The sequence below is a fragment of the Tachypleus tridentatus genome, chromosome 13, assembly GCF_004210375.1.
Source record: "Tachypleus tridentatus isolate NWPU-2018 chromosome 13, ASM421037v1, whole genome shotgun sequence".
NCBI lineage: Eukaryota > Metazoa > Arthropoda > Merostomata > Xiphosura > Limulidae > Tachypleus > Tachypleus tridentatus.
In genome coordinates this window covers 79,710,421-79,733,657 of record NC_134837.1, presented here as the reverse complement: position 1 = coordinate 79,733,657, position 23,237 = coordinate 79,710,421, and the positions used below count along the sequence as shown (strand labels likewise).

General features: G+C 32.1%; 1 protein-coding gene across 5 annotated transcripts in view; it reads right to left on the bottom strand.

The window, feature by feature from the left end:
- Window positions 1-23,237, bottom strand: part of LOC143240423 (ubiquitin carboxyl-terminal hydrolase 9X-like) — a 147,666-nt gene that overhangs the window by 94,228 nt on the left and 30,201 nt on the right. For all 5 annotated transcript variants that reach the window (XM_076482835.1, XM_076482838.1, XM_076482839.1 and 2 more), the window contains exons 5-10: window positions 20,339-20,451; window positions 17,966-18,071; window positions 17,114-17,229; window positions 11,613-11,864; window positions 6,717-6,855; window positions 1,997-2,059 (exon numbers count right to left, since the gene is read on the bottom strand). In XM_076482835.1, the coding sequence (XP_076338950.1) occupies window positions 1,997-2,059; window positions 6,717-6,855; window positions 11,613-11,864; window positions 17,114-17,229; window positions 17,966-18,071; window positions 20,339-20,451 (789 nt within the window). The remainder of the gene's footprint in view (window positions 1-1,996; window positions 2,060-6,716; window positions 6,856-11,612; window positions 11,865-17,113; window positions 17,230-17,965; window positions 18,072-20,338; window positions 20,452-23,237) is intronic.

Below are 23,237 nucleotides of genomic sequence, written 5' to 3'. Positions count from 1 at the left end.
CCCAAATATGAGAGAGGGGGAAGAAAATAGGGTTGGAAAGAATGTTCAAGTAGTAAGGAAGGATGTGGGCCATAAGAAATAAGGGGGAAAAGGATAAAAAATTACACCCAAGAAATAAAGTTTTGAAAAAACAGTGGAAGGCCAAACTTAATCCTCAGGAAGAGTACTGGAAGGTATGGCAAAATCAGAAGGCAGATACAGGTGATCGAAGTTCTCAGCCTGAGCAAGTTCTCCATGTTCAGAAAGATGTCAGGGTAAAGTTAAAGGTTGAGATAGAAGTTGACCCAAGTAACATTCAATCTCCTTGCAAATAAATGTTCACAAATCTCCTGTTGGGTTGCCCACACCTAAAGCCTGAGATAAAGTGCCTGTCAAAGTTGACACACCCAAAGAAGTAACATTAACTTCAGAATTCATGCTTTCAGAGTCAACAAAAAGTGAATGTATATACATATTAGTTTGTTAACACCTCAAAATAAGCCAAAAAAAAAAAAAAAAAATTAAGATAATAAACAAAAGATTAGAAGAGTGAGATGTGGGATGTTGTGGGCATGAGCACCCACAACATCCCACATCTATATCACCCTTCACTTCCTGCAAACAGTTGTGGGAAGCTAACTGCTCTCCAATGTAAAGAAAAAATTAATTAAAAAATAAGAAAAATAAGGAACTACCATTTGGGGGTAATTAAGTTAAAAACGCCCCTCTTGAAGTCAGCATTCCAGCCCCCCTTATGGTAGAAAGACACTAATTGGTAGCCCAGTAAACAAACTATACTAGTATGAAGATAGTCCTATCCAGTTATCTAAATAAACTAGTACAGCACCTAACCATCACACATCAGTATTTATCAGTATTAATTTTCTCTAATATATACGTGTATGTTAAAAGAGGACTACAGTGAGGTATAATTAAAGCAATTCTAAAGAAAACTCGGTTTTTTAAAGTATAACAATTTCATGTAGAAATTGTATATCAGACTGAGATAAGGTGAAAAAGAGAAACATGTCTGAGCAGAAGCACTGCCAAATGAAAAATTACAGTTTGGTTGAGGTGCATCATGAATATATTATTAAGTTACAGTTTGGTTGAGGTGCATCATGAATATATTATTTTCCTATTGGTGGGGAGGTGACACATGATAATTTACATGAGACACAAGTTGGAATCATTCAATTCCAATGTGGGCAGGAGGTCTGTGGCATCTGTAAAGAAAATGTCTACACACAGGGGGTGGCAATGAATGAAAATAGTTAATCTTGTGAGGAGAGGTAAATACTGTATTGGAATTCCTCTTCCCATTGTAAACAATGTCAAGATGCCAAAGAAAAAGTTTTATTAAAATGGTCTTAGAAAAATAACACATATGAAAACCTTTATTATAACAACCAAAGTACAAGATATCAAGAAGAAGAATGTTATGCAAGGATGAAGGTGATATAAATATATGGTTGTGTTTATTTTAATAAGTGCCCTTATGACTGGTAATAATGTGCCTCAAGATGGGGAACTAGCAGCCTGCCCTGACAAGTGGTCTAGGAACATCACTAAGCAAATGTAAGTGAATTCAAGAAACCTTCAAGTTTTTAAGACCAGTTTAATAACATTCAATACCAAGATTCTGTCACATTATTAATTCAATTAAACTAGAAAAACAATCCATCAAGATGTAATTTAAAAGTTTATTCATAAATTGGTTGCATATATCTCTCATATCTTCAAACAAATCTTGTCAGTATATCCTTCAACTGATAACTGAAGGTGTTTTGAAGGTTTTGTTTAGCGCTAATCAAATGTTGACTTGCCTAACAAAAAAATTTCAAAACATTGAGATCCAGTTATGAACGATTTACAGACAAACTGGTTTCATTTTAACGCTTATTAAAACCAAATACTAAGTCTATTAGCAGAAGAAATAGAAACATTCTGGTGAAGAACAATTTTTCTTGATCAAACTAGACTGAAGAAATAAAAACTATTCAGTATATTTACATACCTGAGGCTGATGTAAGCTGTCTCTAAGTACAATTTGAAGGACCTTGTTCTCTTTAATCCATTCCTAAAAGGACATGTAAATAGATATAAGCTGGTAGCACATGTATTTTCTAAGTTAAACCTTAAGAGAAGAATATTTAATAGGACATAAAGATCATGACATATTGGTTAAAAATATTCACAGAATTCAACAATTTAAGTAATCTGATGCTCAATGCAAGGTATATTTTAACCAAATTAGAGAAGTGTGTGTGTGCCATGAAGCTACTTCAAGCAATCTTGCAGAACACTCCATCTCACAGTGGGCACATGTAAAGTCAGGACAGGTGGTATGAGTACTTTGCTTTCTTTTTTCCTGGCCTGAAGTAGAGTTTAGGTAATTAAGCCCTGGGAGGTAACACCAGCCACCTGATGGAATCGTTTGGAATGAAATAAAGGTTTTGGAAGAGAAACAGTAAGTATTCTTAAATACAGTAAGTGTTTGAAGAATAGTGATCTGTGAAAGCTGAAAAGTGGTTAAAGTCTGAGGAAAAAAATATCAGTCCAAAAGTAGAAAAGATAAGGGTGGTAGAAGAGAAGCACCTATAAGAAAAAACATTGGAACAATGGTAACTGCAGGAGAGAAGAAGCAGGAAACAAATCAAGATAAAAAATAGTATACAAGTCAGGAAGGTGGCAGCAAAAACTGAGCACATATGAAACCATGCAAAACCTCATTCAGGTTTCATTCAAGCAGAGAAGATTAAGGAGAACGAAAGAGAAAAACAGAATGGGAAGAGCAGGAGAAGAAATACCTCTGGGTACTTGAAAATGAAAAAGACCAAGGGCAAGGCCAACTGACAATCAGGATAATCAGAGAAAGAGAATCCACCAGTGAATAGTCAGATAAGGAAAGCAAAAAGGCAGTCCACAGAATTACTGCCAGGAGAAAAGGAGTGTTGGAATTACCAACAACACAAGAATGTGACAAGAATAATGCCACATTAATTGAAAGCATAGCCTAATAAATGAGAGATCAGGCAGAGAGAGGATATCTCTCTATAAGGAAGAAAAGTGTTGGAGAGAGGAAATAATGGGGAGAGGAAAGGGTAAAGCCAAGTATCAAGTGAACCAGGGTAAAAGTGGTCAAAGAGGTGTCTACAGTAGAGCTCAAGAAAAAGAGTAGTGTGTAAACCAAGGCCCAGGGAAAGATGTATAGGGAAGTAGGTTCACAGAATGAGATAAGAATAGGCCTAGTTGTAAAAAAACTGACAGCAAGACCTAATGGATAAGGAAGCCCAAAAGCACTCTAAAGAGGCATGTCCAACCAAGAGTAAACTCTAAGAAAGACCAGAGGTTGTAGATGCTGCTCAGTTAGTCTTTGTGGTTTTTGAGCTAATTTCCATCATTTTCTAAGAGCTTTATTCTTTGTGGTAGACAAACTTTCTTAGCTAGTCTACATTCTATCAACTGAGTAGCATCTACAACCTCTGGTCTTTCTTAGAGTTTACTCTTGGACTAGACTAAGTGGAATGTGACCAAGTGCAGCATCTGTTGGGCCAGGAATGGAAATGTACTCAATAAAGAGTGAAAAGGCAAAGCACACTGATGTGAACTCTTGTTCAAGGTACAAATGTTTGAAGTCCTGCCTCAATAAGAGAAGAAGGAACATTGAGGAAGGGAGAGATAAAGAGTTAGTAAGTGAATGCAGGAAGTTGTATGGGTACAGTCTAAAAACCATGACAAGTCCTTGAGAATGGACTCACAAAAGATGACAAAGGACCCCAGAAAAAAAAAGTGGGTCAACAAAGTATGTTGTGAAAGATACAGAAGGGTATGCCCTAAAAGAATGAGGGGTTTTGGGGAAGAAAGAATCTCTAAAAGTGAAAGAACCTCTGAAACAGGAAAACCCAGTGACCAGACATTCCATATCTCACAGTTGAAGATGAGAGGTCAAACTTGGATAAGGAGAAATAAGAAGAAAATACTCCAAATTACCAACACCAAATGGGTGTAAGAGCTTCTTATCCCAATATAATGCTTTCCCTCTCAAACTGAGTAGTCACTGTAAAAGAAGGTAGAAAACTTCTGAGAATAGGCTGACAGATATAAATAACAAAATGAAAAAGAACAAACTATGAGTCAAACATTTCAGAGAGCGAAACCAACAACACAATAGAACAAAAAAATGGAGACCCCAGAACCTGAAGTGGGTGAAAATTCTGACAAAAAGAATGATAGACAGACAACATAAGAAAGGAAAGCTTGGAATCTGGAGCAGAAAGATTAGAATGAAACTGACTAAAATGAAAAGATGGAAGAAAAGGGCAAGATTGAGAATGAGGATAAAACTCATGAAAGAAACTGAAGTAGTGGGTTATTAGTCTAAGTTACTAAAGAGAAAGAGAAACTAGTGCATACATCTGGGCAAGAAATGAAGTGCATAAGAAAAGAAGGTGTGTAAAAAAGGGCACACGACTCAAACTGTCCCAACTGCAAAGAATCAAAGAATGGAGGGATAGAACAGAAAAATTGGCATGAGTCAATCAGAGAATGGAAGAAACACCCACATGAAGTAGGAAGAAGTACCTCAGATAAAAAGTAAAGGAAGGTAGAGAGAAAAGAAATGAAAATGTGAAATAGAAAGTAAGTGGCATGATCGTCAAGATGGCTAGTAGACAACAATGAAAGGAAATTAAATAAAGGTTACAAATAGGACAATAAAAAGAACTTAAAAGATGACAACAAGAATTTTGGGCGTGAGAAAGCTGCTATTACAAAAAAAGATAATATAAATGTTAACCCTTTCAGTGCTGAATAAAACATTGTAATGTTTGGCATGGTGCTGAATATATATTTTTGATACTTCAACTAATTACGGTATCAGTACTAAAAGCATGATTTCTCGGCAATAACTCAACAAAAGTCCCTGAAATGTTCAGTGATTGTACCCAATACAAAACATGTTAAATTCAATACATAACAATAACAGGAATAAAGGAAGACACCCTGATACACAATGAAGAAGTGCCATGTAAAGCACAATAATTTATTATAAATTGTATACAATTTGTGCAGCAGCCCATCGATATTATTTGTGGTTATGATATATCTCATGGCATGGTAAAAAGCACATGGGGAGATTGCACTGTTTGCAGAAATAATTAGTCTGCTTTCTTTTCCATCCAGCTGTGTATCTATTGCTGCAAACAGTACAATCAGATTTGTGTGTTTTGTCCTCATATTGTCCAATACTATGTCTTTCCACCAAGAGCTGACCTTTATCAGTACTTGGTCTTCGTTTTCGTTTGGCTTTGCTGACATATCGCTCCAGCAAATTTTGAATAATCTGCTCTCTGAATAGTCTTGGAGATACCGGGTTTTCACCATTGCTCTTGCAGTCTGCACAACATATTATATATCCGTTAACAAGAACTAGCCTTGGTCAGTCAGTTTATGCAATAAGTTATATGACCCTAACTACACAATGTGCTTACCTAAAGCGGGGGCAGATTCCAGGCCACAAATGTCTTCATTATCACTCTCGTCTGTTACAAGTAAGCTTTCATTATCATCTGGCTCAAACTCTTTGTAACTCTCTTCATCGTTAAAAGAAATCGATTACTTCTTTAGTGGTATAAGCTTTTCCTTTCAGCATTGTAACAACGTAGCAAGTATCAACAGAATATGCAAGGAAGGAGTCTTCTAAAGTAATGAACAGCATGATCTACACAGACTAGAAAACAAAGAAATCACATGACCTCCGGTTTAAATACCTGCTGGAAATCCCAAGTAAATAATGAATACACGTGGTTCTAGCCTCAAGTGAGTCTACAGGCCTGTGTGATTATGATAATTAGCCACGAGGGTATGTTGTTTACATCTTGTCGATGAAGATCGCCTGCCGTGCTGAGCCTTCAAGTCGACTACTGTCGCCAACCGTGCATAAAGGGTTAATAACATGCAAGGAGAAAATTTAAATCCAAGAAAGTAATAAAGTGATAAAAAAAAAGGAACACAGGCATAGCGTAAGTAAAAGAACATATCAGAATGAAATCCAGAAGGAGTGAATGGAAGGTTAAGATTGTGCCACAAATAGTAAGAAATGACCAAAAGCAAAACAGGTTTAGAACACAGTCCAACAGATTACTCCTTAATAAGAACAACAAAATTTAGCCAACAGATTATAGTAGGAGGCCCACAAAGCATGTGGCAATCCACATCATAATGAATATTAACATTTTATTAATGATGCAAATCTCAATAAATTGAACACAGGTAAAAAATTTACACACTTCCATACAATACAATGCTAAGGAAAAGACTGTAGCACATAGGAGTTATTGAACCTGGGGGTATGCCACCCTCCTATTGGTTGAGATGTTTTTGCTCTTTTGATCATCATCTTACATGATGACATTGTTATGCAATAGCACAATTCATGAAATTCCATGAGACTTGCCGAGGCTAGTGCAATGCAAGTCTTTTTGGCAGATGCACTGAGAAAGATACCTGAACTGTGTGGGAAGGTGAATTATCATTTTGGAATATTTTATTCAGTTGTTTTCTTATTCATCCAACCATAATGAGCACTTCTGCTAACATTACCACTTTTAGAAGCATACAGTGCAGATATATAACTCAAAAGTAAAAACTGTATAATAGGAAAATTAAATTCTTTACATACAACTTTATTGTCACATATCATACTTAAAGTAAACTACAATTCCTACTAAACTGACCGCCATTCTTTCTGCTGTAAGCCACTCTTCCTCCTCAATGCCCGTATGACGATGGGAATAATAAGACACACTAGCTATCACCTTGTTAACTTCATTAAGAGCATTCATTTTCCCATTGAAGGAGGATATCTGCAACAACCTTCAAAAACAGAATCAGGTGTAAGCATTTCTTAATCTTAAAGCTTTCTTTCTTTTCATACCTTAGGTTACTTTGACTTATGCATAGAAATACAAGAGACATGAAATTACAGAAAACAGATATGAGTGTTATAGTTTTAAATTTCAACCAAAAGCTACAAACACAAAAACATATTTCATTTTAAAATTCAAGATTTAAGGAAACCTCTTGAGTTGCAACTTGTAAATATTTGTTACAATTAAGATACATATTTCACATATTTCTTAAATAAAACAGCACAGAATAAATTTTGTTGAATTACTAAAATATACAGTTTACTCTTGCACATGCCACAACTTTTTACAAAAGTATATTCAAAACTTAATTAACCCTTTCGGCACGTTTGGCGACCACAGTCGACTTGAAGGCTCAGCGTGGCAGGCGACCTTCCTTTATTCCTGTTATTCTTATGTATTGAATTTAACATATACAGTATTGGGTACAATCACTGAATATTTCAGGGACTTTTGTTGAGTTATTGCCGAGATATCATGCTTTTAGTACTGACACCTTAATTAAAGTATCAAACATATATATTCAGCGCCATGCCAAACATTCAAAATTGTTATTCAGCACCGAAAGGGTTAAGCTACTTTGTTATTAATATATGAATAAACAAACATGGTACCAAAACATACATAATAAATCGAATTTTGATACTACACACGTCTTAATTTTATAAGAATATGTTTAAAGCAATCCTCAATCCCCCTAATAAGAGAATCATGACATTTGTTCTTTGGATATTTCCTCCTTCTTGGCTTTATTTACCACCCGTCTTTTAATGGAATATCATGTAAAGTACTTATTATTTATAATAAAAATATTACAAAGGTAGTCTAATTTTTGTAGCCTTTTAATTTTCTTTGTTTATGGAGTCATAAACTAAAAATGACACCCACTTGTTACATTAACCTTCGTATCTCTTTCACAAACAGCCAATAATTTTCTCTGGTGTTTACTACTATTTATAATTCATAGAAAACACATGTTTTAATATACTAAATGATGTATGATGCTATATTATTTTCAGAAGTGAGTAATGTCAGTATTATTTGGTCAACAGTTTGGGAGTTCAGCTCATAATGTTCAGATCAAAGAGATAAGAGGATTATTTTAATCCCTTGTTGTCTTAGTTAGAAAGACAGTTAAATTAAAATATTTATAGAACATATTTTGCTTTATGCATCTTATTATGCTGTGAACTAGTATAATTATTAGAAAAAAAAATAGTGTTACATTTCATCTGCAACTAACAGGAAATAAGCAATATGTCAAAGGTAAGTACATTTCTTACTTTTCATGTACATCTTTTATTTATTGTTACAAAAGAAATTCAAATGTAAAAATCAGACACTGATTAGATTAGGTAAGATAATGAAAAATATTAATGATGTAAAATAATTTTTATAGGCATGCTCATAAACACCTCATGTTTTATGTCATTCAATACAGTAATGCAAGTTAACTGTTTTTCCAGTTATTTACAACTTTCTGGCAAGATTATTATATATACAAGATTCAAAGGGCAAAAAACATGTGTATGGTTACAAGTCCTAAGCTATTTAGAATAAACAATTGTAGGTTTTGGTTACAATCTACAGTCATCGTGGAAAGAAAAAAAAAGGTAACTTAGATCTAATTCACATTTTTTTACACTTGTTATAAATACAGTCAAATGAACCATGTCCATACAGTTAGGATAGAATAACAGATTAAATATTAAGTTTTACTGAACAAAAAACTTTTAACTTAAAAGTAAAAATATTAATTATTAGTTTTACTAGACACAATCTAATCATTTTTTTTATTATACAGACAGCACAAGGAACTATAACTTCTCAGTTATTAAAACAATATATACTACTTGATTCAGAATGTCAAGTTGCATGAGGAACAAAAGGCAATTAGCTCTCTCAACACAAGCTCAATCAATCTGACCAAACACATGACCTCTTTGCTTTCATTTAGTCTTTTTAGATTTAATACTACTGTCTTTCAGTATAGTGTGTATATCTTCACAAAATTTGGCAGTGTTCCATTTAACATTACAAGTCTTTAACAGACAAAAAAAAAAAACATTTAGAAAAACATTTTTGATAAACTAAAGATTTTTCCATGAATATACTGAGTATTTGTTCTGAATAGTTTTGTATGAAAAGCAATATTTTTTCATCTCAAAAACCTCAAGTTTCTTTTCAGTAATACCTAAAACCTCCTAAATATATTTCAAACTTTTTTTTTTCAGTAAAACTTTATATTTTATCTGTTATTTCCTCTACCATATCTTTATACAGAATCAGTAAATTTGACTCACCTCATAACCACACAAAAAAAATCTAAATAACCTCTTTTTTCTTTCTATAAGGATTTCAAATTGTATCGTGAAACTACGTTAGTTTATCATAAGTTGCTTTAAGCTTGTAACAGTATGCATTATTCATAATTAAATTTTAATGTTTTATTGCTCTTTGAAAACTACAAATATCTCTGCCAACCTAAGTTATAAATCAGAAAATGCAGTCCACATTACACTAACAAATTACATTGAGCATTTGTGCTTCAAGAAACATTTTTATTACATTATTATACATTTTACCTAATCTAACCTCAAATAATCTAAAAAGATTCCTATTTTTACATTTTACTTTTATAATAATAAAAATAAACATGAAAAATAAGATATAAAGTACATACATACCCAATTATATTTTTTTTACTTGTTGTCAACTGTCAATAACAGTTAAGCCTACTTTTTTTGTTTTTTATACTTGTGATAGTAATGCACTAAATAATTGTTTTATTTAATTAAATAATGCACCAAAGAGCATTGGCTAATAATGTGCAGAAAGTATACAATTTTCCCTAACTTTAAACATTGCTTTGTAATCACATAACAAGTTTGTGTGTTTTTTGAAAATCGCACAAACCTACATGAGGGCTATCTAAGCTAGCTATCCCTAATTTTGCAGTGTAAAACTAGAGGGAAAGCAGCTAGTCATCATCACCCACTACCACTCTTGGGCTACTCTTTTACCAATGAATAGTGGAATTGACTGTCACATTATAATGCCCCCACAGCTGAAAGGGTAAGCATGTTTGGTGTGATGGGGATTCGACCTACGACCATCACAGATTACATGTCAAGTGCCTTAACCACATAGCCATGCCAGACCTACATGACGAGAGCTGTTAAAATTCTCACAGAAATGAAGTTAGTAGTCTGCAATTTACAATTATCTGTTCAGAACACAGCATAACAGGTAATATATAATAAAACATGAGTGAACTACTAACAAATTCTGAAGAAGAGGATGTGGCAGGAGAGGTGTGATTTTCTATTTGGTCGCTCTGTAACCAAACAAAACTGAAAGCTATAAAAATTGTGGCTTGTCTGAGGAATGATGGTTTTATAGTGAGCAATTTACATTTAATTTCATACTATTTCAAGAGGTCATGAATAAAAAAGAGGAGACAAGATGCCAAAGGAAAATATGTCACGTGTCATATCGAGAAATTCAGGATCTTTTTTATATTGACTTGTAGATTTAAGAACTTCAAATTTATACACTATTAAAATATGGATTACTAGCCACAATTTTATGCTATACTAATTAATACAACTTAAACATTGAGTTATTTAATAAAATTTTAAGTCTAAGACACTAAAAGTTTGTGTCATGTACATTAAAGGGCATCTAAGACAAGAAGATTAAGTGTTAATTGGAAGACTGCTCCAATGGGAAGTGTAAAATAAGAAATATACTCACTTAGAAAACACAAGATATACATACAAAACAAAACATGTTACACAATAGTTTAAAACATGTAATACTCTTTCATCTATTCAGTATCTTTCTACTGGTATATTCAAGATCATATATAAGTAGATCTATCAGTTTGGGTTAAGCATAAATTTATAAAATAACCCACTAATGCTGCAATTTAAACTTAAATATCTTTGTAAAAACTCAATAAGTTTTAATAATTTAGTAAAAACTACATCTTTTGTTATATACACTGCTGGCCAAAATCTTAAGGTCAATGAACAAAGAAAAAATATGCATTTTGCATTGTTAGACTCAACTACTTATTTGATTAGAGATTTGAAAGATGAAATAAGAAAAGGAAAAATAAGTAAAAAAACTTTTTTAGCATTTAATATGGAAAATGTGAACACTATGAAATAAGCCTAAATACTAGCTAGTCAAAAGTTTAAGACTATACCAAAAAAAAAAGTCCTAAACAGGGTAGGAAATGCCCAACAAGTGGTCTCAGTAGTGTGTTGCACGTTCAAACTCTGTCAACTTTTTAGCCTTTGCCATGTTTTTACCCAATGTAACACAGGAGATGTCAGTGGGAGACGCTGAAAACGCGAATGCTTGAACACAAATGACTAAATCTCATTACATGTTCACTGATTAACACTTCGTTCAGTATGATCTTAAACATTTGACCAGCTAGTATTTAGGCTAATTTCATAGTGTTCACATTTTCCCTATTAAATGCTAAAAATGGTTTTTATTTTTATCTTCCCTTTTCTTATTTTCATCTTTCGAAGCTCTACTCAAATAAATGGTTGAGCCTAAAAATGCAAAATGCATATTTTTTCCTTTATGTTCATTGGCCTTACGATTTTGGCCAGTAGTGTAGAAATAAAGTATAATATTTCAACATATATTTTAACTAAATAACCCAATAATTGAAAAATTACTTACTTTAATATCATTTTTAACCTAAATATTTCCAAGTTCTTCACAGTTTCTTCCTGATTAGGAACTCGTGATGACAAACATTTCAATGATTTTACTATTCCTGAAAGTGCATCATTCTTCGATTCATTTTTGGCTTCTTTTTTGAGTTCTTCATCGGTTAAATTGTCCAAGAAAGCAGGAATTACTTCAACAATAGGCATAAAATATTTTTCAATGGTGTGTACTGTTAGCATTTCAAAGCAAAGTCCAAAAGGCCTGTAATATTTATAAAAAACAAACAAACAGTAATACTTAAGTAAACATACACAAATATATGTTAAAACTGAACAGATAAATAGTATAATAATGATACACTTCAATATTTAGTTCTCTATTTTTGAGTTATTGTAGACCTATTTACCACTGTTCCTTACTTTGAACTGCCTACTAAAGAGAAAACAACCAGCCACCATCTGATCTTGCTCTTATCTTTTTCCTACAGATAATGGATTTTATCATGACATTAAAATTACCTTATGACTTAAAGGGTGAGTATGTTTGTACCACTGGATATTAAATCGACAAATCTCAACAATGCAATTACCAATCTATGGACACTAAAATGTGGCAGTTAACCCTTGGTAAAGAGAATAGCCTAAATGTTAGTGATGGATGCTGTCAGCCAATTGTTTCTTTTTTCTCTCTCTCTCTTTGGTAAGCAGTTCAAACTTAGTATAGTAGCACAAAGTCCTAGCAATTTTGCCATAACTCATACAAATGTGTTGTTTCAGATATATAAACTGAATTCACACATAATACAGCTACTATTTCTATTGGCATGACTTTATACATCGCATTCTGCTTATATACAAGTTACAAATGGGAGGTAGTGGCCTAGCAGCCTTTAGTTAATTACCTAGCCACAGCAATGACTGTTGTCCACTTTTACCTTGTTTAAACTAGACAGCATTTTAGCTTTGTTCAATTATAATGCTTACTTATTACATGATACAAACATTATTTCAGTCTTAGGGCATGTATGCAATGAAGGGAATTGGTTTGTGTGATCAAGTCCTCCTCTTACTATAAACTTTTATAATTTGTACAAAAACTATATGCATTGTTCCCATACCTTAAGTAGACTGAAATTACCTAGCTTTTCGTTGACCAAAATATGTTACTGATAATTTACCAGAACATGTACAGAAAAAGTGAGTTTATTCATTTGCTTATAACATTTCACGTCAATCACTTTTTAATTTTGAGTTTAATCACAAGCATGTTATTACACCACAAACAACACTACATTTTAAACTTTAACATATGGAAGAGATATGTTCACTGTTGTAAAATGAAATATTCTTTAACAAATGCAGTTTAAGATGTATTCATACATCTACACCTAGCATCTGTACCCTATCAACTGTTAGTACCTAACATTTTTTTAGCATCACAGACCTTTCCAGTTACTGTTGAACCACTGGGGGTGTTTGTTTTGTTTTTTTAATGATGCACAAATCTACTTGAAAGCTATCTGTGCTAGCCTTCCCTAATTTAGCAGTGTAAGACAGCAGGGAAGGCAGCTAGTCATCACCACCCACCGCCAACTTGTGGGCTACTCTTTTGTCAATGAATTGTGGGATTAACTGTCACATTATAATGCTCCCACGGCTGAAAGAGTGAGCATGTTTGGGGATTCAAACCTGTGACTCTCAAATTACAAGTTGAACAAATTAACTTAATATTAATTAACCAAATACCTAGCCATGCCAGGCCCCATTGGGGGAAGAGGATAATATTTTCTAATTTGCATAAATACACAAAAAGGTACAAAACATTCATTTGCTGAATAATAAGCTTACATTTCCAATATACATAAAACAACTGCACATCTTAATAAAATCATTCACTGATCCACAGTCCACTGTATTATTTTCACATGTGCATTGAAATTATGTGTATCAAATTCATATATCTTTTATTAAAAATACTGAAAACTTTGAATTAACATGATCACATATTTATGGATATACCATGTAGCAAAAATGTTTTTTTGGTTTATGGATGATTTATCAGACACTCAGACAAGAATCTTATTAATCACATGAAATGTGAGAACAATTATTTGTAATGTTGAATTAGCTTTAGTAACAATGAACTAACACCAGATATTCCAGTTCTCTGTAACATTTCTTTAATCAAATATTTTTAATAAAGAAATAGTCTATTTAGTAATAAGTTTCCCAGATTTCCATAACAATCCAATACTATTTTCTCAACATTACTCACTTTTATGAGTTATTATTATTTTTTATTCATTCAAGTTTCTATGCTTTTGGACCAGTAGCTTGTTAAATGAGGGAATTATAATAACTATGGAAAATGTTTAAAAACATGCACAAAGGTAACTACCAATAAAACCTAAGTATGTCAAGTTCAGTGTTTTTCTGATTTACAATCAATGTCACAAAATAATATTTATTTCCATCAATTCAAGTTTATTTTTTGTAGTCTTGAGAAAATTTGTAAAAAAATCCCAAGCCATAGTATTGATATTTTTAGTCTAATGCATGTTTCACATAATGATCCATATCTATCTATCTTCTTACCAAAATGTATGTGGCATGTATATCTATTTATGTAACTGAAATCATAAATAAAATTCATATGCTGAATACCACTAGAAACAAACAAAAACAATTTCACACTTCAAAGTATTCAAGATTCAGACATTGGAAAAATAACTGTGGCATGTACAACAATCGATTGAAAGAAATATTTCAAAGATAGGAACATATTTGAGTATATATTTGATGTTACTTGATTCGTGTGTGTGTGTGTGTGTGTGTGTGTACATTTTTCATGCCAGAATTATATACATGTATAATTTTAGTTCCATGTCAAATAATGTGATTTAATTAAATATGTCCCCTTTGACACTTCTTATAGAAATAACAACTGTCAAAAAGTGTTCACTTTGTTAGCAGTCTTTTCTTGCCTTCATTAAAATGACAAGAATATCCAGAGGAAAAAAAATTCTTACAGCTACTTAGTCAACTTGAAATCTGTATTGTGCTAAATTCACTCATTGTATCAAAACTCAAACATTTTTGTAAACAATGCATTGCAGTCAGTCTTCTATGCTTAAAAACAAATTCAAGGCAATTTTCTTTACCTAAATAAAACATGGAATGACATAAGATAGTCGTAAATAGCTCATCAGACAATCACACTGCATACTAGATTGGTCTGTCTACATATTTTATATTTATTTATTACTGTTTTTATAAAAAAATAATAATAATGGTGAACTGTTTTGATGGGCATCTGCTACTATGACATATTTTCAAGTACAACACTTCAGTATTAAAAATGTAATTTAATCCCAAATTGTTGTTTCTGGTTAAATCCATCATACCAAATTAAAAGTTCAAAATGTCTTTAAAAAAACCCAAATAACTTAAAAATAACAATATCAGCTTCATGTGAAAATCATCAATTAAATGATTAGCAAATTCTATTAATTCCAGATATCTAGTTTTCAAACATACAAGTATTTCTTACATTATATTGTATGATGAACACTCAGAACTGAAAGTTGCATCATTCTTTCAATCTTACAGGGGTAAAAATTAAAAATATTTTACAGAAAGTCTACATGCCCTATTTCTGCTTCTGTCCCGAGTTTTCCTTTGTTTGATGACTATGTTGTTACAGAGCTGGGATTGATTTTAAGGCCACAGAGGTTAAGTGCATGTGATGAACTTCCTTTCAATTCTGGATGATACAATAGGTCACCATGAGAGTTCCTGGAGTTGAATGTTGAGTTCCCTCTTATGATGAAGAAAGTATGATCCTCATCCTACCCTCACAAGGATGTTAGTACCCAGAGAGTGAGGTTTGGGATGTAGTGAACTTACTGAGTGTGGTCCATCACACCCTAGTTGCTCTATACCATGAAACACACTCTCACTTACCCACTTTCCACCATGGGATTGAGAAATTCTGATTTATGTTTAAGATTTCACTGCTTAACTATCCTCTTCTAAGTGGAAGTGGTCCCTTTGTGTTTTGCCATGTCTGATCTTCCTAATCATGTTGATTTTCCAAGTGAAGAAATACCTGGCTAAGATGTGGTGCAGTGCCCATCCTCAGGTCATCAGATTTGTTCTTCTCATTTTTAGGGTGTCCTCCAAATACTTCTAAGGTACACACCTGTGCTTCACTAGCACTGGTCCCTCCTCCATTTCAATGTGGTACTCAAGTTAATGTTGTGATCAGAGGGAGAGTACCTTATGTGAAGTTATAAACTTCTTTAATGTAAATGTATTTCCTATTGGTACTTCCATCCTCTCCTCACAATGATATTCTAGTGCTCATGTCTTTTGCCAAACTTTGAAGTGATGGTTCATAGTAGTGCATAAAGGGAGTCACACATGTCAGATGATAATAGTGCTCTCTTATTGGTAGAGAGATCATACATGATGATTTTCATGAGATGTGTTGGAAATTTGGATTCCAACAAAGAGATGATGAAGGGTTATGGCATTCATTTTGAAAGAAATTACATACAAAGGCCAGCAAAAAACGAGAAAAGCTAATCTTGTGAGCAAAGAGAGAGTACCTTATCAGGAAACAGTAACTGCATAGTTTAGATCATGATACAGTGCACTGAGTTTATCTTCTGAAGCCATATGGCTAAGTTCCTGATTGTATATTTTGAATGTATGGAAAAGTATGACCATTAAAAAGTCAAAAAACAACTTTATTCTCAATAATGATACCTGTAACTCCATATATACAAGTTCTGCAATTTAAATTTTCAAAAAACATTATTTTCACTACACTCAGTTATTTCTCAAATTTATGAGAAAATTTACTTAAAATGTTTAAATAGCATTGCAGAAGCACAAAGCAAGTAAGGCTAAATGACAGTTGTTATGAAAGAATTTAAAATATTTTATTTACAACTAGGTGTTGGATTAATTACAAATTCAAGTTATTATACACACATTAAACAACAGCCTGCCTGAATAAAACACCCAACAAAGTAACCTAACAATTAAGATATGCACTAAAAACCAAATTTCACGTTTTAATCTATATGGAACTAAACAAAGAAAGTTATATAGTTTTAATGAATCAATGATCAAATTTCAAATTCTAAATTTTGTTGATTATTAAAAAAGAATAGTTTTTTTTTTGTTATAACAAGAGAAGAGGCGTTCAGTAGTGACATGTTAATTACATCAACTTATTTATAATGTTTAGTGTTATTAGATGTTTTACTGGCAAGACTTTTTCTAGGTGTAAAATTAGCAATGTAGAAACTTATCATTATATTTGGTTTCTTAAGCTTTTACTTCATGTTAATTAAGATTGTTTACTTAAGTATGTTTGAATAATGAATCTTTGTATATGTATTATAACAAACTATAATACACATGTGAAAATGTGATTTTTGAAAATCAACACAACTGGTTTAAAATTAAAATTACAAAAAACTTTTAATAACCAATGCTTACCTAATTAATGCTGCAATTACAGGAATTGAAAGCACAGGCCCACTTTGAAATCGCTCTAAGAGAATGTTGAATCCATTTAAAACTCCAAACCTATTAATAAGATCAACCAACCAGCCCTAGACCAGAAGAGAGAGAGACAGAAAAAAAAACAACTTAAAAGATGCTTTCTATATATTCTTCAGTACAAAAGGATATTTTTTTTAAAATGCATGGATCCAAGAGATCAGCTGTTAATCATGCGTAATTAGAGTTAGTAAAAAAAATGAACTGACAAATTTTGAACTTTCAATTTGTTTTCTAAATGTATGGATAGCACACATATCAAAAACTTTCAAAGTTATGATAAAAGTTCATAATATTATTGCATTAAAGTGATACTATTACAATGTAAGATGCACATCACAAACTCTTAGTAAAAAGAAAATGAAGGTGAGATACATTTAATTATTTTATATGTTTATCTATCAGGATTACTTTTAACTTACCTGAATTATGAGCCTGGAAAACTAGTTTTGTGAAACAAGAATGTATGCTTTCAATAATAAAAACTGGTTTGTTATATCTGCACCTTTATCAGTTCACACCTAACATAAATTTCAAAATAAATATTACTATTTTTTATATTTTTCTAAGTGTAATTAAAGTATGCAAACAACAATAATTCCTCTTTCCAAATGCATTTTTTCAATAACTCAGTTCCTCCTTATATCTACAAGAAACTTTTCAATAAAATATATGAATTTCATGTGGTTGTTTCTACTATTTTAATAAAGCTGCACTTTATCCACCAAGGAGAACTGAGATCTAAATTATGGTATTGACATACGACATAACATTGACATGATGACTCACCCTTGGTGTACGCACATCTGGTGGTCGTGCATATAGTTCTGTGTCTGAAAACTGTGATCCAGGAGGAACAGATTCTGAAGGTCTAGTGGCATTAAAGGTGTGGAATCTGATTGCCAAATACAGAATAAAAATTGTTCATACACAATTAGAGATAAAACTGTCATAAAACTAAAAATTATCTCAAAAGAAATAGCTTTTAAACTAACAGTGCATGTTAAAATATTGTATACGGTGTATTTTTTTAAGCTGTTCATTCTTTAGATATCAAATTTAGAAAATTAAAAAAACAAAAACACATTACATGTTATCAGCCACTATCAGTTTACAGTTAAAGCACTTCCATAATTTACAAATACTTCAACAGTACAGTATATTTCATGCAAAGGTCTTCAAACATACAACAAACACAGGTTTACTACTGTAATCACGTCACTATTATGACTGTATTTTCATTAAAGATTCAAAGTTCATAAAGAAAATTTGTTTAGGAATTACTTCTCATATATTATCTCTTTTTCTTTCTTCAGGCTGATCCCTCACTAAGTTTTTGTTACTTCTTTTTAAGGTAACTTTTTAAAAAAATCTTCTGTGGTGACCTCATTAAATTGAAGGTCACAAAAACCTCAGTTTCCTTGTATTAGAAAAGCTTGATAACAAGTATAAATGATAAAGTAAAAAAAGTATTTTTCATTATAATACCCTTTGTACAGAATTATTTAAGACTGACCTAAACCTCAATGCCTTTATGTTTGAAGAATCATTCATTTACTTTCAAACTGACAAAACTATTAACAGCTTTAACCTCGTGAGTATGATCAGGTAAAAGTGTTCATGTTAAAAGATCTTTTACAAAGTTATATGAAATATTTAATTACACATCTTTACTATCAATGTATGGCAATAAACTTCAGATCAAAACACCATTTATAATTCAAATTTTGTATTATTTACTTTTCAGTTTCAAAGATAAATATTTAAGAAATTCTCAATATTCATACATCTGTGTTATGTGGTGCATCTGCCCTCTGAATTATTTCTTTTAAATTTTGTAACTTCAATAACATAGCTTTTGTTGTGTATAACCAATTAGAGAAGAAAAAAAAACATGCCTAATCACAAGAAAAAACACCACAAAGAAACCTCTCCAAACCCTCTGCCTTTCAAGCACAAGAACAATTACATTATCATGAATATATATCTGATGGAAATTATTATAACCAGTATAAAGAGAAGATTCTCCTCTACATAAATCTTATGATCCTTTGTTTATCTTTAGCAATGAAAGATGCTAATTAATAAAAGTGCTTGGTCTATGTTCGGAAAACTTGTTACACCAAACTGTAAAAGGAATATTTTAAATATATTTATAACTTATACAGAAAGCCAGATAAATTATAGTAGTATTCTATTCTTGTGGTTGATACCTTTTTTTTTTTTTTTAATTCATATCTGAAAGAAACACTACTTTATTTTGGATAATAACAAGGGAGAGAAAAAATTAGGCCTTATAGTCTTGCACCTGCAAATGGAAAATGCACATAATAAATGATCCAAATATATGCTATGTAAAATAAATTACTAATGTGATCCTGACATAATTTATAGTTTTCCATGGATGGGTAAAGTGTTTCTGAGGAATAATTTCCAGGTTAGAACTACAAAATTTAAAAAAAAACTTGTGAAAGGTTAACAGATGAAATTGTGAAGATAAACAATTTTGAAATCTTGGTAGAATTATACATTCAAGAAAAAGTTATTCTGTTCACTTTACTTCATACTATTTTTACTTTTCAGTTCACTTTATATTTATGCATTTATAACATCACTAATTAGTGTCAAGATAAAAATAACAAAATACATAAAAATTATCAAAACAAAGCTTTTGACATTCATTTAGAATGTTCTAAAAGGTTATATAAAGGAAATATAATAAGCGTAAAATGCAAATAAGTATTTTAACACTTAACATGAAGATTGCCTTTCACTCAGTCTAGTCAGGATCTGAGTCAGACTGACTCAGTGAAGGCTTTGTAAATTCACAGACAAATCTTTAGTAAAAATACATTATTAAAAAAATAGGTTTTTTCATTCAACAGACTTAAAATGTTTACTAAAATCTTGATAAATTTTGTATAAAGACACATACATTAAATTCATATTTATAATGAGCACCAAAAAGTTTCACAGATGCACTAATACTTCACTTACAGGGTTAGCATATGTTATCAAAATTACAATTTATTTTCAAATTTTAGATTCAAACTTTAACAGACTGCAACCAGTGCTACAACAAATAACAAAAGTTCTTATAAAAACCAATATGCACTAATGAAATGTATAAAACTTTAAAAGATCTAAATAAGCACCACCCACTTGCTGTTAGGATTAAGAGCCACAGCTAACATGTCCAAGAGTGGAAACCAGTCCTGATTTAGCTTTGTGACACAAAGTTCTATCAGCCTTTCTGTGTTTTTCATTATGCACCTCTGTAGAAAAGTTACAAATAATTTCAAAATTACATATTCACTTGCAAATTTATGGAAAATGGGTGTTCTATGAACATACATAAAAACTTAAAAAATGAAAAGAGGAAGATAAAAATGATAAAATCTAAATGCAGAAATATCCTAATTGTAGGTTTTCAATGTAATGATTTTCAACAGTTCCAGTATTGCCATTTTAAGAAGCAACAAGTACCCAACTATGTAATTATCAGTGGTTAGTGCATTAAGTCACAATCTATTGTACTTAATTCTTCTGGTGTTTCTTTCAATACATAATTTTGTCACATTTCCTCACACTATTGAATTTCACTAATATTTCCAACACCCTTCTTGACAAATAAAAACTTCCAATAAGCATATATAAAACTATCTGTTATTGCTTGAATTATGCTTGGCAAAAAATCAATTTTAAGCTGTATGAGAAAGCTTGTGTTCATTTAAGGTAATCTTAACATTTAAATCTGTAAATTTAACTTTTCTATTTTTTTATACAAACAGTAGCTAGTATTTCTACATTAAAATTGTTAATTAAGTCTTAAGTCTCTCACTTAATATCAGCTTACTGCGATAAAAGGGACTCAAGCAGTATGAGATCAGCTATATTATAACTGTTACAAAGCTCTTCAAAACTGAAAGTTCCATAAAACTCTTGTTCAAAATATTAAACTCCACCAACATCTGCTATACAGGGTCTGTTCAAAAAAAATACGCGGACTGACGTCATAAAACAAAATGTACTTTATTTAGAAGTTACAGGTCTGGGACCCCTTCAAAGTACTCTCCTCCCCAACACACACACTTATCCCAACGGTGTTTCCGCTTGTTGAAACAGTCCTGGTACGCTTCTTTTGTAATGTCCTCCAGCTCCTTCGTCGCATTTGCTTTAATCTCGGGAATCGTCTCAAATCTTCTTCCTTTCAAGGGTCTTTTGAGTTTGAGGAACAAGAAAAAATCGCAAGGAGCAAAGTCAGGTGAGTAGGGGGTTGGGGGAGGGAAGAACAGTGATCAAGTGTTTGGCCAAAAACTCACGAGTTCTGAGGGCTGAATTTCGCAGCAACGCAGTGCATCTTCAATTTTTCGGTCAAAATCTCGTAACAAGATCCAACTGATATCCCACACTCTTCAGCAAGCTCCCTGACAGTCAGACGTCGATTTGCCCGCACCAGGGTGTTGATTTTGTCAACGTGTGGGTCGTCAGTTGACATGGAAGGACATCCAGGAAGCTCATCATCTTCAATGGACTGTCGACCATCCTTAAAACGTTCATGCCACTTGAAACATGCTGTACGCTTCATAGCAACATCACCATAAGCCGTGTTAAGCATAGCAAAAGTTTCAGTCACAGATTTTCCAAGTTTAACACAAAATTTCACAGTAAGTCGTTGCTCCTTCAGGTCATTCATTCTGAAATCCGCCAAACGAAAAAATCGCACTTCACTTAAAACCGCGTAGCTAATACACATATGAAGATATCTGCAATTGGGAAATGGCGTAGTAATCAGCTGATCTGTGTGAACCTAGCGACACCAAGCGGATTCCCCTGGAACCAAATGGAGCCGCCCAATTCAAACAGTCCGCGTATTGTTTGAACAGCCCTCGTAAGTACTTAAGCACTTCAACTCATATATTCTTACACCAAATACAAGAACTGTACATTATAGCTAATACTGAGTAGACAAGACTTTAATTGTTAATAAAATAACTCAAGCTCTTGTCACATTAAAAAAAACCAAAGACATCAACAAATTAATATGTGTGCCAAAAATATTTAACAAAAACAATAATCATTACCTAAATGGCAGTTGTATTAAAGTTTAAGTAAATAAGCAGAAACTGCCAACAAAATACACAATTATGGAGTTGAAGAATATTTCTATTTTAATGCACAACTTTCTTCTAATATTACTTTATTCTTTAGATGCTCTATATTGGTTTAGAAATAATCTATCCAATATTTCTGCAGATTTAATACAATGTTGAAACAGGCACATCACAAAAAATAGGTTGTTTAGCTTTCAGCAAACTGTTTAATAATACATAAAATAAGCAAGATTTAATCTGTATAAAAGGAAAAATAGATAATAAAGCACTAATTTGTAAAATTACAATCAAAATTTATAAAAGCATTGAATTTAAACATGTACAGTGAGAAGTTTTTTGATCACTGGAAAGACCACAATTACCTAAATAGCCAACCTAAGGATGAGATTAACACAAAAGAAAGTCACTGACTTCCAGTAATTGGGAATGATTGGCATTAAGTTGTTTCCTTATTAATGTGCTAACTGTAATTGTGTTTCATGAAATTAAAATGGAATAATCTATATTTGAGGTGTACGCTGGTTATATAAGACAGTTTAGTGTAAGCATTATTATTTAATGATTACTTAGTTTTCATAACAAGAGTTAAAAGTAATTATATTAACCTGTACAGTGCTGGAGACGAGATAACTCATCCAAGCCGATCGGTAACACAGTGCCACAGATGAGTTAATTCATTCTCAATAATACCCAACTTCAACGTTAGATGTCAACACCATACATGCATTTGACCTACTTACAAACTGTTTCACTTTCTATCCAATGTTTTAAAACTTACTCACTTTTGCTGAAAAAACACAGCATAGGTGCTGCCAAAACACTGAAATACTTGACAGTCAACAGGTTAAAGGCAATAGCTATGACAAGTTTGGCTACATAACTCTGTAAAAGTTGTGTATTATGTTTGCAATAACATTGTTGTCTAGGTTTTATCAATGTTGTTGACA